The sequence below is a fragment of the Pteronotus mesoamericanus genome, unplaced genomic scaffold, assembly GCF_021234165.1.
Source record: "Pteronotus mesoamericanus isolate MK-2021 breed Mesoamerican mustached bat unplaced genomic scaffold, CSHL_Meso_final contig_164, whole genome shotgun sequence".
NCBI lineage: Eukaryota > Metazoa > Chordata > Mammalia > Chiroptera > Mormoopidae > Pteronotus > Pteronotus mesoamericanus.
The window spans coordinates 8,954,983-8,972,455 of record NW_026555065.1 but is presented as its reverse complement, the minus strand read 5'-3'; the positions used below and the strand labels follow the sequence as shown (position 1 = coordinate 8,972,455).

Genomic DNA, 17,473 nt, shown 5'->3' with positions numbered 1-17,473 from the left:
AGCCTCACGGTCGTCACCAGGATAATATCACATATGCCTGATCTTTAGTCTGAAAGGGGTGAAGGGTGTGAAAGGCTTAAACAGGGAACCACAGAGCTGAGGGCTGGAAGGGAGCAGCCTCGGTTAAGACACAGTGTTCCTAAATTGCCTGCTTTTGGCTGACAGATGCTCCCAGCTGGCTGGTGTGCAAGTCTGCAACTTGCAAAAGCAGGCTGGAAAGACGGTTTTGCTTGCCAAAACCAAAGCAAGTAGGAAGCTAGCAGACAGAGCTAAAAGATTTGGTGCGTTTTGTTCATTGATTTTAATCCCCTTCCTTCTCTGGGACATCCAACTGGGCCCAGAAAGGGTTTTTTGATAATTTTAGTGATGTCCATTCATCTGAATAGTGTATGTCTGGATTATGGAGTAATCCGGTCGCCTCAACATCACTCTTTCAATTTACTTTTACACAGAACCCTCCCTGGCTTTAGCAATCAGATTTTAGACCAGTGTTTTTCAAAATATGGTCCCTGGTTCAGCAGTATCTTCTGAGAACATGGCAGAAATGTAAATACTCGGGCCCCACCCGAGACCTACTGAACCAGAGTCTCCTACTGGACGTGCACAGCAAGGTCTCCAGGGACCCTGGTGCTCAATACAGTTTGAACACTGCTGCTTTAGACCAGGCCAGTCAGGTAGACCATGACCATCAGCACGGAGGCAATACAGCTAGTTACACCAGAGTGGGGGGGGCGGGCGGGCAGGGGAGAGATCTCATGAAGGGGTGGAGTGCACGCTACCGATGGCCATCTGTAGGAAACTACGGTGCTCTCAGATCTGCAGCCCAGGCGAGGTACGACTCGCCAGGGGAAAACGAGCACCAGGAGAGGGTATGGCAAAGTTCCTAAGGGCTTTGTGCTCTTTGGAAGGAAGCTGACAAGGCAGGAAGACCTCTCATGATGGGGCATGGAGGTGAATGGGTGGCGGCCCCTTCCGTGGGAGGAGCCGTTTCGCCCCCAGCACTGCCCTACTGTGCACACAGCTCTCCTGATCCCACGGGGAGTGTCCGCATCATTCTAGAGACACGGAGAGAATGGGAAATGGAGGAGGGCACGAGAGAGGGCGAGCGTGGGTTCAGCAGAGAGAACTATTCCACCACTGAGAATCATGCCGAGTTGGAAGATTCCTTAGAAGTCACGGGGCCAAGCTCCTCACGACAATGGTTGTAGCGTCATCACTATCACCATCACCACTGTCACCAAACTAGCGGTCTCCTAGAGGCTCAGTACCATGCTAGGGACTGTATGTGTCATTTCTAGTCCTCCCACCAACTGCAAGCTTGGTGGCATTACATCAGTGTACAGATGAGGAGAATGAAGCTTAGAGAGGGGAAGAAGCAGGTCCAAAACTAGATGAGTAATAGGGGCTGAAAAGGGGGTTCTTGGCTTCCTCTGGTATTTGAAAACATCACTCAACAATATTTCTGCCTGGTGATTTCCATCTGCCCTGTGCCTGAATAGCTCCAGGGATAAGGTGCTCCTAACATCTAGGGCTACCAAATTTTTTTTAAAAAAGATTTTATTTTTTTAGAGAGAGGGGAAGGGAGGGAGAGAGAGAGAAACATTAGTTGATTGCCTCTCACATGTGCCCCAACCGGGGACCGAACCCACAACCCAGGGATGTGCCCTGACCAGAAATTGAACTGGTGATTTTTCGCTATGCAGACTGACACTCCACCAACTGAGCCACACCGGTCAGGGTGTACCAGGATGATTTTTTTTTAACTGCTTTCAAAATCTACCTCCTGGCAGAGTTCACTCATTGTCCTGAGGTCAGCCCTAGTTACATGCCTGGGGACGCCACCGGATGTACCTAACCCCCTTTCCACACTGATAACTCTTTGAATATCTACAGTTTCAGGAATCTTCACTTCCTCTGGGAAAAAACCGAGGTTTCTTTAATTACTCTTCATTTTCTGTTCTAGAAAACCAGAAAATCTCTCCTTTTAAAGCCTTAAAGATCTGTATTCATAAACAAATGCCTACATCTCATAAATTTCAGGGATGTTATTCTCCACGTGCCTAATGACTCTTTGAGCTATTGTATTTATGCAACTGCAGGCATAGACATAAATCAAAAAACCCATTATTCCTCAGCCACGCCAGAGCGTGAAAAAGATCGCAGTGTCATTGAATCTCAGGGCTGAAGGGGACCCGTCTTCTGATGTTACCAAGATAAGCTGTTCCCGGAGAATGAGTTGTGTGCTATCTAGTTGGTTGTACCTTTAGAAATGCAACTAAGGGCCTCGTAGCGTTGGGTCTTAGGATACAACACGTGGGTGGAGAACTGAACGTTAGAGTCGTGCATGGACAGTCCGTGGATGCCTGTGCCCTGGGTGTGAGTGAGGGAGATGGAGGTCACGAGCCTGGGGAATCTTACCCTGCAGCACCCTGGTCTGGGACCTTGAGGAAATCCAAGCTCTCCGGAGTCTGCGACACGCGGTCCGAGCCGGTGGACTGTTGTCGTGGCAAGGGGGGACGGGCCATGGAGGTGTATAGGCTTTTCTGGTTTGACCTCAGGTTTCCAGGAGCGTGGGGATGTGGCACAAACTGGTTTTTGATGACTCCGTTCTGATGGTATCCTAGAGAGAGGACAAGAAGACAAAATAAAGCTTCAATTTCATGACCCTTTGCTAAAAGCCTCTCCAAATTTCTTCCATTTATTAACCAAGAGCAACTTATTAACTTCTCCAGGCCTCAGTTTCCCCATGTGAAAAGAGGGAGGGTGTAATTGCTAATACGGTGTGAGAAATAGAGCTAGTCCATCGCAAGCTGCCCAGCAAGCGCCTGGAATGAGGCATACGCTCACATGCATTGGCTGAATTTGACAGTGGAGTCACCAGGTGTTCAGGGTTTTGAAGCCCAGCCAAGAAAACGTAAGCTTGAAACTACCTTTCAAGGGAGGCAGGCACATACCTGGGTCTAAGAAAAATTATAAGGTCGTGATTCAAGAGGGCTGGGAGGCAGCCGTTAAAACAGTGGGACACCCATTTTCCAAGGGTCAATCTCGGGGGTTCTCTGCAGAAGCCTGTTCTGAGAGGTGGAGGGGGCACCCCCCACAGGCAGGGGACATGGGGCCGCTGCTGGGATCAGTGTGGACAGAGCGAGCTCTCTCAGCCAAGCGGCTGCTCCCAGTCGGGACCACACTATCTGTGAGTAAGGGATGGCGGTGCCGGGCTCCGAACCACGGGCCTTGGCTGCAAGGGCCATTATCCTCCCACGCCGGGTATGGACCGGCCCTCATCTCTTCTCCCACTGGCAGGCCGGCAATGGTGACGAAGAGCAAGGCTCCTCAAGGCACACTTGGGTGAACCCCCAGGAAGCCTCTTCCAGCTGAATTGAGGGAGAAACCCTTTGGCACCAGCGGGATGATCTTACTTTAGAAGAGGGACCAGGGCTTCAGTTTTGGCTCTGCCTCTGAGAGTTGTGTTGGCCTCGAGCCAGATTATGAACTCTCAGAGTGTCAATTTCTTCATTAAAGAAACGGGGAGCTTGGTGAGACCCCAGCTGCTGCCAAGGTTGTCAAGGTCAAGAGAGGGGCAAGGTGCTCCAGGGCTGTGAGCCCCGAAAGGGGGGTCCACGGGAGGCCCCCCCCATGCGGCTCGTTGCCCACTCGCCTGCCATACATTCAGAAATTAAGGATAAGCATTTAGAAATGTTCATAGCAGTTTCACGGGCATATTTCCTATTTGTTAAATCTAGTAAGAGGTGTTGGCTTATTATTTTGCATGCTTTTAAAATTCCATTCTTTTAGTACTTTTTATTTTACCTTAAAGAATTATGGTGTGTGGTGGGTTGAAAACTAAGACAAAAGAGCAACAGCAACACAGGTCCTTCACCACAGATGGTGAGAGAAGTGCTGAGCTAAGAGGCTCGGGTCCAGCTGCCTCATTTTACTGATGAAGAAACTGTCATGTAGAGTGGGTGGGTGCCAGGCTCAAGGCCAGGCATTTGGTCTGAGGTGACTGGTTGCTAGCTGAGGCACATGAGCTTTCCAGGTGGTCTGGCCAGGGGTTTGCACAGGGCCTGGCACATTCGGTGACACCGTACCACACTGGCGCTCTTAGGTTATTCTGTGCTTGGATTCTCTTCAAGGATAGAGGCAGAGGGCAGGACCGGCAGCTGGGCCAGGCAGGACAGGAGCTCCGGGAGATGAGGATTGGTTTCTCACGGCTAGGCACGGTGTCCATATGTGAGCACAGGAATCAAAAGAAATGCTTTTTACTGCTTAACTCAGACACGACTACACATAAGATTCTCTTGTCGAGGATGATCTGAGTTAAGTGTGGTTCTAAGATGATCCTTTCTGACCTAAAATCCCAAACTTATTAACATCAAACATTCTAGCGGCAGGTTTTTATTAACTGAACTTTGTGAGTGATGGAGAAACACTTCTGTGAATTTGGAGAGCGCCCTTCAAACACTAACCATATTATTAAGGGCGGAAAGTCTTACATCTATTTGGGTTTGGATATTATTGACCTGCATATTATATTTTTATCATAAAAAATGAGAAACATGAAACGTAAGATCTCAACATTATTTGTATCAAAAAAATGAAATAAAACATTTATTCTATCAATTAGGTATCTCAGATACTACTTTAGTTGGAGCAGTTCTCCTAGAGCCTATTTGACTAAAAACAAACATTTCCAACTTATTTATTAAGCTATAAACTCGTTGCAAAATACTGTCACGGTATTTGGCTGGAACTGGGCGATGGCAGCGAGGTCACACCCGGCGCACTCCCATTTCCATAAAGGCAGCACCCTCCGGCTCAAAAGCCAACACCCTTCTGGTTGTCCAGGATGAGGAACTCCTGTCTTTTCCTGATTGGAGGAAGCCTTTCCTAAGGGAGTAATAGTGCTAGGTAGTGAAATCCAGATCGTTAACTCAGACACAGTTCAGTCTCACCGGCCCATACTTTCCCTGGATTTCAGGGTCACAAGTTGCGCCCTTGTGTTGCGACGCATCTGGCACTGAAATGGCTCATGGCTGGCTAATGTGTGTGCATTTATTTGCTAATGGGTTTCTTCCCAAATATATTTTATAAGTGATTGTTTCAGGTTAATGGTCCCTGTCTAGAACACGCTGGGCTTACCTGGCGGGGGAGGGGCAGCTCTCACGGGGTAGTTGGGATTGTGAGTACCAGTGGAATAACCTCTGTTTTGAATGGTGTTCCTTCTGGTAGGACCTGAAATAAACAAGCAAGACAAAGTTATAGTCAGTACTACTGGTTGGTTTTATGGCTCCTGATGTTATTTTGCTTATGCAAAACTTGGGAGACGTTTAGAACCCAGGTCTGGAGGAGGCTGATTGCAGAGAAGAAGAGAGATTTGAGGGCAATCCTGTCCTGGTCGCAGCCTGCCAGGAGGGGGCTGGGGGTTATGTGGGTGGGGGTATAGTTTTGAAATGTTACAGACAATAACTGTACTAAGAGGTATTAAAATTTCTTACAAAGGTGTCTCTGTTTGTGCAGACTTTCAAAAGAGAGAGATGGGACATTTTAATGTTTGCCCGCATGTTCTGAACACAGCACAGGAACTGAACACGCAAGTGCTATACACCAAGGTCACCGGCACGGAGCACATTTCAGCACTAACTGGGTATCTGCTTATGTCAGGAGCTTTCCATGCAAGAGTTTGTGTTATATAGTCTTCTAATTAAATACAGAGGCCATGAAGGGTAGATGCAGACTTGTACCCTGGACAGAGACCTGAAGAATTAGCGAATGAGCTAGTGCTAAATAGAACAGCATCACGGGCCAGAATTAGGGCTGGGATGGTAGGGCCACATGTGGCCAGATGAGGCATAGGTACCGGAAAGGAGAGCAGCAAAGAAGGTCTCCAGTGGGACATGAAGGGAGGCAGGATTAAACCAGCTAAAAGAGGGGCACAGAGGGAACTCCTTGTAACAAGAAGAATAGGAAGTGACAAGGCAGAAGAGCACAAAGCAAAGAAGCTGGGTCTGGGGTGCTTGGGGCAATGTCACCGTGTGAGACAATGAGACGGTGTTCCACTCTGGGGCCCACTGAACACGGCTCACGCACATCCTGCTGGTTATCTGCGGCCCTTCCCTGCCACGCTCCGTGCCCTGGCAGGAGACTGCAGGCCAGAGGAGAGAGAAGTTGGGGTATCTATCCTGCTGCTTCCTGCCTGCCTCCTTAGACTCAACTCTTTCTTTCTTCTGTCCCTCCAGGCTTAGGGGTAATGACAGTGTCTTGCTGTTTTTTGTCCCTGGTCCCCACTTTCTTCCCTCAACCCCGTCCACCTCTCTGTAAAGAATTCTTTTGTTTAAAAGTATCTTCAAAAATCCCCCCTAGCCCTGGCTGGTGTGGCTCAGTGGATTGAGTGCCGGCCTGCAAACCAAGGGGTTGCTGGTTCAATTCCCAGTCAGGGCACATGCCTGGGTTGCAGACCAGGTCCCCAGTAGGGGGTGCCTGAGAGGCAACCAATTGATACATGGATGTTTTTCTCCCTCCTTCCCCTATCTCTAAAAATAAATTAAAAAAATATTTTCTAAACAGTCGCCCCTAAATATGCTGTTTTTTACAAGTAGTGAGTAACACACAGACATACAGCAACATTTTCTGACTGGCTGTTTGTCTCTACTGCGTTAGTGCATCATAGTGCACGTCAATGTGTATCTCTGTAGACAGACTTCATAAAGGCCTGCTGTATATTCGGCATACTCATGACTGACCACACATATGGACTAAGTTTTACAGAGCTATCTACACTATATATACATGTAGTATATACGATTATTCTGTTGTCTATTATAAATACAATTTTATAAATTATCACCTATAAATAAAAAAGGACCCAAAGGCAGGTGAAGGAGGTAATCTAGGGTGTGTTGGTGATGTGTGCCATCTAATGACATGCTTTAAATGAGGGGGAGAGGTGCTAGATGTGATGCACAGTAACCTAGTGAAGCCACTAGAGTTGATAAATGTGGCCAATTTCTTTAAAATTGACGGGAAGGATAGGTTTTGTACTGTTGACAAGATCTGACTGGAAAGAGCCAGGAAATGTAAAGCCAACAAACCGATTTGTTTTGAACACAATATTGTGGCGCCAGGAATACCAGACATAACTACTAGGTCATTCAGAAAGGCTGAGCATGTGTTTGCCTTAGTGTTGGTTTAATTGGAAATGTTTGAATCTGAAGAAAACCCAGCCACCGGAGGCAGCAGAGGCCCTGGGTCTTTGCCCTGCAGACCCGTGCATGCAGCCCGAGCAGGGGCTGAGGAGGAGGACTGGTGCGCAGCAGGGTGAGGGGAGGCCAGGCCGGGAGAGCCCGGGAGCCCAGCCCTGGTTCCGCGTGGGGCCCGCTGGACACTTACGGGAGTTCTTGGGCAGCCCGGGTCCGATGCTGACCTGCAGCACTTTGTTACTGGGCTTGAGGATGGCCAGGTCACCGAAGCCTTGGTGGAACTGCACCTGCCGTGAGCCTCCGGCACTCCAGGGACCCCAGTTCTCTTTTTTCAACTTGACTTCAAGCCTGCGATAAGCATGTTCGTTGGCGTTAACAAGTCAGAATGGAGGTCTTCTGCTGGCCAAACCTGCTGTAAGCACGAGGTAAGGCCAGGACACCTAAAGCAGCACAGGGCCCTAAGAAGACTGTGAGAGCCACGGGTCTGGCAGGATGTAAGGGGAGCCCAGTGGCCAGAGGCAGACGCATTCGGGGCCCAGCACCGATGGGCACTCAGGTGGTGAGCAGGTGCCCCACGGCAGGTGCCAATGTCACTCTGCAGTTAGACTCGAATGGCACTCCCTGGGGGACAGCAGGGAGGGGACAATTTCCAGGCCACACCTGCTGTAGTGTGTCCTCAGGTTTCTCTCTGGCTTCCCTTGGTCTATTTGTGAAGGACTGAGAGATGCCAGACACACGCCGGCCCGTGTCTTCCTTAGCATAGAATGTGGTTATTATTTAGCTAAGCTCTACTCCTCCACCGCTCCCCCATCCCAGGGAGAGAACAAGACAACACTTAGCAACCAAAGTCCAACTAATAGGGAGGTTGACGCACAACCCCAAGACTCCCAGCCAGTTTTTATTTTTTATACTGCTTATCCTCCTAATTTAATTTTGTATTTTTTAACATATTTTTTCATGTTGTCAGACCGGAAAATCGTAATTTTAAGTAGCTGCCTATTATTCTATTGAGTGGCTTGGCTCAGTCTTCCTTTTTTTTTTTTTTTTTTTGTTATTCCCTTATTACAAATTTCCAGACAAAAACAACTGTTCCTGGTACTAATAGCCAAATTGTTCCTTGGAAAAGCAGTAATGGATCCATACAGCTACCAGTATCTATTTCAATGCAACCACAGCAGCATTAAGCAGGGTAAGTTTCCCTCATGGTGGAATCAAGGCTTTAACTGTGGCCTCATTCTTGTGGGTAGTAAGAGATGGAAAATATCTCCATGCTATAGATGGAAATTTAAGAAGAAAAAAAGTAACTTAGAAGCTTGACAGTATACCAGTATCTGGTCCATGAGACCATGTTGTTAAAGCAAAAACAGGTGAGCTGAGACCCCCGACATTGGCCACCAGTAACCTACAAGTCCCCAGCGCCCCACCTATAGATTTTTATTGTGCATTGATTTTGGGAACTTAAGCTCCCATTCCATTCACTTTCTTCTTCTTCTTGTCCTCGTCTTACTCTACTTCTGGCTACTCTGCTGAATAAAATATTCTTTTATTGGTGATAAACAAAAATCTGCCTTCCCTGCCTCACTTGGGTGACCTTTGTCCAAATGACAGAACACGCCATTTGGTGAAGTCATTGCTTCACAGAAATGCAAAAGTGACCTTTTCAAAGTGTGTGACAAGCATCCGAGCTGCATCCTGCAGCCCTGAGATTCCACGGGGGAAGAAGCCAAGGCAGCCAGCGCTGGGCTCTGCTCGAGCCCCGAGAGCCAGTCAGGCACCGGGGCCGCCCCACAGGCCTCCTCTGCTCCTCTCAGCCTGGACCCCAGCCCTGAGATCAAGGGCCCCTCTAGTTTTACTTGGAAGTTTGGGCCCCAGGTCCCAACTTACGTATTGCTAAATTTCAGAGGTAGTTGCTTCTGGGTTTTTTCCTCATAACGCTTTGCTAAGAGGCTTAAGAATTCAGTTTTGAAGACGGATTCAAGCAAACTGTCATACTCTTGCTCATGAAGAATAAAAATGTCATCTTGCATCGTACTGCAAAGAGATTAGAAAGATAACAAAAGTTGCACTTTCATTTATTCTATCATTTTTTCACTCATTTTTTCAATTCTATAAGAGAGCACTAGGTTTCTGCAATCTTTCTGTGATAATCTTTATAACAAAACACAATGAATTACATAATAAAATCACTGAAATCTGCTTTTGAAGAAAGTTTATAGCCCACCAAAAGCATACACAAAAATATTTCTCCCACATGACTTTTTTAAAAAAATCCATTTTCAATTTCTATGTTCTTAAGAACATATAAATCCAGAACATTATGAGTAGAAGATGGCTGAAAATGAACAATTCCACGTAAGTTCTAAGTTAGTAGAATTGATGACATGGCTGTAGCTACTGTAATAAATCCTACTTTGAAGGAATATAAGCTCAGTTATCAAAAGAGAAGCCGACATCCTGGGCTTCACATGCGCTCATTATTAGGAGCCTTTGAGTATTTGGTGCTCGGCTTGTAACATGTGCCAGGTGCTGCTGAACGGACGGACACACATACCCCTGCACGGAGATACACCAGACATGTATACAAACAGAAAGCAAGCATAATCATCACGTTCAAGCTAATACATTCCGCGGGACAGGGAAGGGAAAGAACACATCTTTGGGGAAACTGTATGTTTGGACAAGGGATGGCTGGGGGCAAACTCATGCCTGGAGGGGAAAATGGGAAAAAGGCTAAGGCAAAGCCAGTCCAGGGGAAAATACCTAATGGTAGTGGGAAATTGATTATACACAGTTCCATCTTAAGGCGCAGCTAGACTTTGTGAAAATCACAACACACATATAACTGACAATCTTTACTCCTTAGCTGATAGGTGTATAGCCCAGTTGAAGAAGGCTACCACCGCGAGTACTTCATAATGTTCTGGTTTATAATTACACCCAAGCACCACTGTCAAATATCTAAACAACCCTGTAAGGGACATTTCATTAGGTGTGGTAAGTGTTTTTCCAGGTATTAAAAGCAAATTAAGCGAACCCTCTTTGATAAATTGACCATGGTAATATTTTAATCCCTCCAAGCACAGGAAGTGCTAATGACATGTCTTCTTAGTAACCAGAGCTGAGTCATATCACACAGGAGCTGTGCCCTGCTCTTGGGGCCCCTGGCCCCACTGTACGAGTAGGATCATTGTGCTGTGACAAAGCCATATGGTGAGGCCAGTAGGAAGGACTGGGGTGTGGAGAATCTGAGATGAGGGATTCTTCTTCCACGTGGAATCTGACCCATTTAAGCTCCTGAGGTCTCTTTGTTCAGTTCCATGAATACGTGCAAGGTCAGGGTGGGCAGTCTGTGGGACCAGAGGTATTCCTCGGGCAGAGAGAGCCTTGCCTTGCTGGACGATCCTTGGCTTCTCAGGAACGTTCTCTCTCTGGCCTGAGGCAGGGAGCTAGGGAGCTGAACCTGACCAAGCCTAGAGCTGTAGCCACAGCTTCCCTCCCTGAAACCTGAGTCCCCCAGTCTTCCTACAGGAGGAGCCCAGTAATCCACAGGAGAATAAAGGTCTCAGGTAGGACCGCAACACAGTTGGAATTCAAAGACTCCAAATGGCAGTGTAAACAAACCTCAAGGAGGAATGGGGTAAATGAGCAGCAAGATACCCTCATCCTGGGAGAGGAGCTGGCTCCTCACAGCCACAAAGTCAGAATACTTTACAGGTATTTTTGGACACATAATGGCAGTTTGGTGGAGCACTTGGTCATCATTATTACCTTAAGAGTTTGTTTTCAGACATTTGTCCATTGCAACAAGGTTTCCCGCATACTTTTCAGATAGTTGGGGTACACGTTTTTCTATTCTGGTGAAGATCCTGACAACCAGTGGTTTAAACAATGTATCTTTTATCTGTCACTCAATAGCATGTGCAAAAACAACATTCAGGGCCAATGTGAGAGTTCTACTGTGCAAGGAAGCCAGGTATGTGTTCCTTCCCTTTACAGGTAAGGCCAAGAAGTGGTACAATCACTTCTCCACATACCCCAGTGGCCAGCACTATGTCACATGGTTATACCTAGCTGCAAGGAAGCCTGGGAAATGTAGTCTTTGGGTAACCTGCCAGCCATTAACAGGTAGAGGAGAGAATGGGTATTGCAGGACAGCTCAGTCTTTACTATACGTCCTAGTTCACAAACTCTTCCAAAATAGGAATTGAAAACTTTTCTTTAAGTTTGGGAACAATATACCTCAGAGTGTTGAGGTATCAAATCTACTATCCTCCTGCTATTTCTAAGAAAATTCTGGAATCGTCTCAATCACCTCAATTATAGTGATCCAAAACTCCAAAAGGCACTTAGGTAACAGCTGCTCAAAACACCTCTTCCAAGTCATTTGGAATCAATGAAATGAAGTGCAAGCCTCCTAGCCCAGGAGTAAGGAGACTGTCGCCTTAGGAAGGGAATGCACACAGTAGGGAAAGAGTAAAAACAGGATGCACCACACTTCCTGGTAGGTGGGGTGAGGTATGATGCTCCCGTTTAGGTAGCTTGACTCAACATTCTTGAACATGTCTGGGCGTGTCTTGGTAAGGTAGTACTTTAGGCAGAACTGATTATTCATTCAGCAGCGCTAAATGAGCCCAACACAAGTAACCTTGGGTAGTTTAATGTGCTCAGATTTATTACGTGTTTCATTCCCATAAAGAAAAAAAAGAAGCAAGCAGCCCAGAACTTCAAGGTCAGTAATCGGCATGAGTCTGGAAATGAGGAGAGAGTGTTTGGACCCTTTGACTTCAACTACGCAATTCGAAAACCCCTCCCTTCCATGACCCGGGCTTGCTTTGTCCGGGCCCGAGTCCCAGGCGTTCTTTTCTCCTAAGCCCATACTCCTAGATCCGGAAACAAAGCTTTGACATTTATTTGTTCTAAAAAAAAAAAAAAAAAAAAAAAATCAGACTTATCTTTGGACTTCACTCCTGTCTTATTCACATGCTCAAGCTGCAATTCCTTACAGATGTTTGTACCTTGTGTTAAAAGATCCCTTACCAGCATAGTCACTGCTCTGGCTTTCTACTTGTTTTTCATCCCCTCATCCGTGTGGCTTATTGTGGTATTGCTGACAATACCAGAAAATCTTGTTTTACTCCCTTAACTAGTACCTTCTTCAAAAAAACGTTAGTTACCAAACACTGGGTAAAGTCTTAAAGCAGTTTTCTTTTTCCCCCCTTAAAACCAAAAAGGCAATTTACTAGGGCAGCCCTGCCTTTATGTAAGCCTTTACAAAAATTTTTCCTGATTATGAAATATATGCTCCTTTCAGCAAACTGGAAAGCACATAGGTAAATCAAGAAGAAAATAAACCTTCTCCAGAATTTTACCACTCAGAGAAACCAATGGCACCAGTTTGGGAGCCCACTTAATTTCTCTGAGAAAGTGCAGATAAAGGTCATACTGAGCCTCCTCCCAGGCCTCCCAGAAGAAGCTCCCAACCCAACCGGAGGTGCCAAGGTGCAAAGGGTCCCTCCCATCTTTGCACACTGGGAGTACCTTGTGCATCACTCTCTGAACGCTTGTAACCTGTGGGGCACAGGCTTACCCAGGTGTGTGCTCCCCCTTCCAGAACTGGAGGGAGCTCCCTGAGGCAGTGACTAAGTCTCATTCACCTTGAAATCCCTGGGCTGAACACAACGTAGGTGGTCAGTACCAAAGTGCCGACATCTCCCAGGTTCCCAAAATTCAAAGGCCACAACAAGTCACAGTAACTCAAACTTTCAGTAATGCTTCTGGTCAGCTGAGCAGGTGGCGAAGTCGATTGTTCCAGCCACCAGAAGCTTCGGGCACTGTCCAGAGCCCCTTCTTCCAGGTTGATTTTCCCATTACATACAAAGATTGGAAAATCTGACCCACATAGGCAGCCACATAGCCTTTGGTCTCAGGCCTCTGGCGGTCAGCTACTGAAACGAAGACTGCACCAGAGAGAGGCCCCAAATAGGAGATTTGATTGTACCAATCTCATTGCCCCAAAACAAGAAAGCAGAAAGCATAGGCTATGACACCTTGTGGCTACCGTTCCAGCAAACTGAGTTTTTCAAATAAGAGTGCGGCGAAGTCAGTACTCAGACAAGAAGCAGCTCTTGAAGGATCCTTCAACCAGTGATGCTTGGCCTTCTGTCGGCAGACTCTGCACCCTGGAAACCCGATGTCTCGACTCTGTGCTGGTGCGTCACCTCCTATGTTGTCATCACGTCTCCGGGAAGGCAGGCCTCAGGCTCCAGTGTTTCAGTCTAACTTCTACTTAGATAAGGACTTTTCCTGTTCAAATTATCCTACCGTCCCTTTGAACGACTGCAGTCTGCCTATCCCGCTGAGCTATTGGGCCTATCCTCCTTTTTTTTCTTGTAAGTTAAGTATTTTTTAAAAATTTCAATTATAATTCAACTAGATATATTTCAGTATATTTACAGAAGGTAAATGGTTCTAAAAATATAATGTCTACTGGAGAATTAGAAATAACTTTTTATTATGGAAAATTTCAAATATATATAGAATAGAAGAATGAACCTCCGCATGTCAGCTTTAAACAATTATCAATCCACAGACAATCATGTCTGTCTACCGCCTACTCCCCCCACCTCCGCACACAAACCAGGTTATTTTGGAGCGAAGTATAACTGTTATGTTACTTTATCCTTAAATATTTCAGTGTGTATCTCAAAAGATAAACCCTCTTTAAATAAAAATAGCCCTAATACTATTATCACACCTAAAGAAATGAATAATAAACCCTTCATCACAAATATTTAGTTGTGTTCAAATTCCCCAAACTGTTTCATAATTGTTTTCAAATAGGTGATTTGTTTGAACAATGAGCTGTAAGCCCAATTTTGCTTTGACAGTGGTTATGTCAGAAGAGGTAGAGATGGGCTGAAAGATCCAGTTTGATCTTTCAAACTTGACAGTTTGATAGTCTTAATTAGAAGGTCATTAGGTGGTCATTCCAGCCAATAGTCAAGTAGTAAGCCTCACACAGTCTTCAAAACACACATATATGTTAGAACTTCTTTTCTGAAATGGAAGACAACTGTTATAATCTTTCTCTATATCTGTATTGAAATATGTTGAACACACACACAAGTTTGGTGGTGTGGTACCAATGTCAATTTATATTCCAGGTTTGAGTCTCTACACACCATCACCCATCTTGCTGCATTGCTAACTTGATTTAGATCACTGGTTAACCCAGTGAATGAAGGAAATAAGGGAACAGTATTAGTCTTGGTAAACGTGAGTTCCAGTGACTACAACATGCAGAGATCACAAGCTAAAATGACTCAAGCTCTTTGGCCCATAGTGTCAGAGCAACTTTCAGGCTAAATATCTCATTTCATTACAGCCTCTAACAAGGAAAGGCCACAGGAAGCCAGTGTCCACATCATGAATACTAAAGAGGAAGCAGGAAAAAAAAGATGATTTTACCATGGGACATTGTATGCCCAGAAACTGTGAGAGAAGACAAAAAAAAGACAGAAAGAAAAAAAACCACACCTTGATAAGCCTCAAGGACTTGATCAACAAGATAGCGTCAACGTGGGTGATGCAGACGTAGGTATGATTATTTATGATCGAGCACTCCCTGAGTGGCGTGCAGGCTGACGACAGGCCTGGTCATAATGACAGGAAGGATCACAATCATTCTCAGCCTAATGAGCACATGTGCTCCGGAGCTGGCATGTGCTCCTGCTAACCCAGCTTAGCTCAGGTGTGGCTGGTCCCCGTGCCAGGAAAAAAAGAGAAGCTTCAGTTGGGTTCCTCAGACACCAACGGCAGCCTTGGGGCCCAGTTAGCCAGGAGTGTGGCTCACGTTGTGACCCAGCCAAGGAGTCAGATGCTCAGGAAGACCTTCTGAGAACCTTTTGAGAGAGCGCCTGAAGTTTTTCTTTTTTTTTAAATTCCTGACAATGAGACCAACCTGAGACGGGGCTACCCAAAGGCTGCTGAGGGGCTCACACCCTAAGTTGAAATGCTTAAAACACTCAACCTCACTGCACCACCTGGCCCTCTATCAGGAAAATTGAGAGCAGATAGAATCCGGAACCACAGTGACATAGGCAAGAAGGGACACCACCTGAAATCTGCCTTGGATTATTTCACTGGAGCCAGTATTTCCAGCCTGGTAGGCCAGATGCCTCAGCACACAGAACCCCTCACTTCTTCTGGAGAGCAGTTTTGTTTTCTGTGTGGAATGAGTTTAAAGATGTCCCGATTCCAGGAAGACACATTCACAAGCAACTGGAACATGACTACTTTTGATGAAATGGCAGCCCAAAGGTTGCCTAGCCGAGGCAGCGGTATCCTCAAAGGGCCCAGGGATGCAACTCAAAGAGAAAGCTACTGAGCTCAAAGAGCCTTTCTTCCTCTTCTCTTAGCCCTCTGTGGACTGGAGGATTCCCTCTTGTCAGAGGGAACTTAGTCCGGGAGCTCTCAGCACAGGAGGATTTAGGGAAGTCTCGGAAGCACAGAGCCCCTCTGCCAAAATAAAACCTCTGCCAGGGTGCTGACAGGAACAGCAAAGGCCCCTCCCAGCCTGTGAACTTGGAGTTGAAGGGAACATTTGGCAATGCCTCCAAGGCTACAGGTTATGGAGACCCATTTATATTCCCTCCTTGGTTTGAACAGACAGAAAGGACCTTAAGGAGTCAGTCCAAAGGAACTTCCCTTCCTGGACAGGCACAGGTCACAGCAAACTGAAAACAACACCGATGACCTAAAGGCCACCTCTGCTTGGGCCTTTGCTGGTGAAATGGCTTAGATCTTCCATGTGGGTGAGGCAGGCCTGGGGCCGGGGCTCTGGACCCTTGGCCCCACTTCAGGAACAGCAAATTATACTGTTTGTTTCATATACTAGGATTATTTCTCAACTTTTGTGGGAACAAAGGATCTGAATATCTCCTGATGAGAGGAGCTAACCAGAACACGACTTTTTCTTGGTATCTCACTCCTGTCAAATCAGGGTCCCTGAGACCAACGAAGGCCAGGTCTCCTTAGGGAAGACGAGGAAGTTCAGGTCTCTTCATCATGACAGAGACACCTGGGGAGCCTGACCAGGTCTTTCATCGGGCTGTGCTGGAACAGCAGGTGACGATACTGAGGAGACATGGGGCACCCCTGCCTCCGCCACTCACCTGAGGGACACGGACAAGAGCCTCTCCATCTCGATTCTCCGCTTCAGCACTTCTTTCACAAGGCCTTTGTCTGGGCCCTGCTTAACCTTTTCTCGGCCGATTAAGTAGAGGCACTTTGGCGTAAGAAGCAAGTCTCGCTTTACACCCTGTAAGGAGAGGTGCTTTCAGAAGGCGGAGACACATGTCCAAGTGACAACTGTCCACAATATGCGCATCTGTTACCAGATGAAGGGAAGTAGACTTGGGTAGCAAATGGGGACAACTGTTAATAGTAATTAGGCTGACATATATGAAATTAATGACATTTGACTCTCTCTGACTTACAAAAATGGCAGGCTCAAACGGATCCGCCTAAGGTGTTGGGACAGGTGTAAAGGGACAGTCCGCTAAGCCCATGTATTTGGTGGCCTTACCAATTATCTGCTACAGAACATTTGTATTTTTTTGAGTCCATGATATTTCTTGACTTTTGAAAATGGATAAATTTTCATCTTAATGATAACCCTTAAAAATCAAGCATCAACAGACTTTGGAATATGTGGGTTCCCAAAAACCTTACCCCCAAACACCACCAAGAGACATAAGCACTCATCTTGGCATGCATAGTGGCTGCCGCAACGCTGCCACCACATTCCGCATTTGGGTTCTAAGGAATGATATGGCTTCCGTAAAACACCATAATCCTTCTCGTTAAGTTAATACTGTTATTTATTTCATTTATTTCAATTTTTTTCCTGCTCAGAAAACAAATAAACAAATAAAAGCTGTTAATGGATCCATGAACTACGGTGGCTTCAGATTTCACTTTTAAGGCCAAGATTTTATCAGGCAAAAGAAAGAAGGTGCCTAAGGGAAGAGGCACATCAGTGTCCCTCCAGTGGCCACGTGAAAGTAGTGCTACTCGTTCACTCAGGGAAGATGGGTAAGAACACTTTGCAATATTGCCTGATATTCTAAATCTTTTGACTGGAAACAAAAGCATCAGCAAACAAGTGCACAAAGATATGCATGAAAGGATGCTCACTGCATACTTCTTAAAAAAATCCTCACCCAAGGATATGTTTATTGATTTTAGAGAGAGGGGAAGGGAGAGAGATGGACAGA

The 17,473-nt window shown here is 46.2% G+C and overlaps 1 protein-coding gene across 1 annotated transcript in view; it reads right to left on the bottom strand.

The window, feature by feature from the left end:
• Positions 1–17,473, bottom strand: part of MYO1E (myosin IE) — a 190,957-nt gene that overhangs the window by 14,453 nt on the left and 159,031 nt on the right. The window contains exons 22-26 of the mRNA XM_054565347.1: positions 16,370–16,515; positions 9,081–9,227; positions 7,387–7,544; positions 5,140–5,232; positions 2,419–2,620 (exon numbers count right to left, since the gene is read on the bottom strand). Of these exons, the coding sequence (XP_054421322.1) occupies positions 2,419–2,620; positions 5,140–5,232; positions 7,387–7,544; positions 9,081–9,227; positions 16,370–16,515 (746 nt within the window). The remainder of the gene's footprint in view (positions 1–2,418; positions 2,621–5,139; positions 5,233–7,386; positions 7,545–9,080; positions 9,228–16,369; positions 16,516–17,473) is intronic.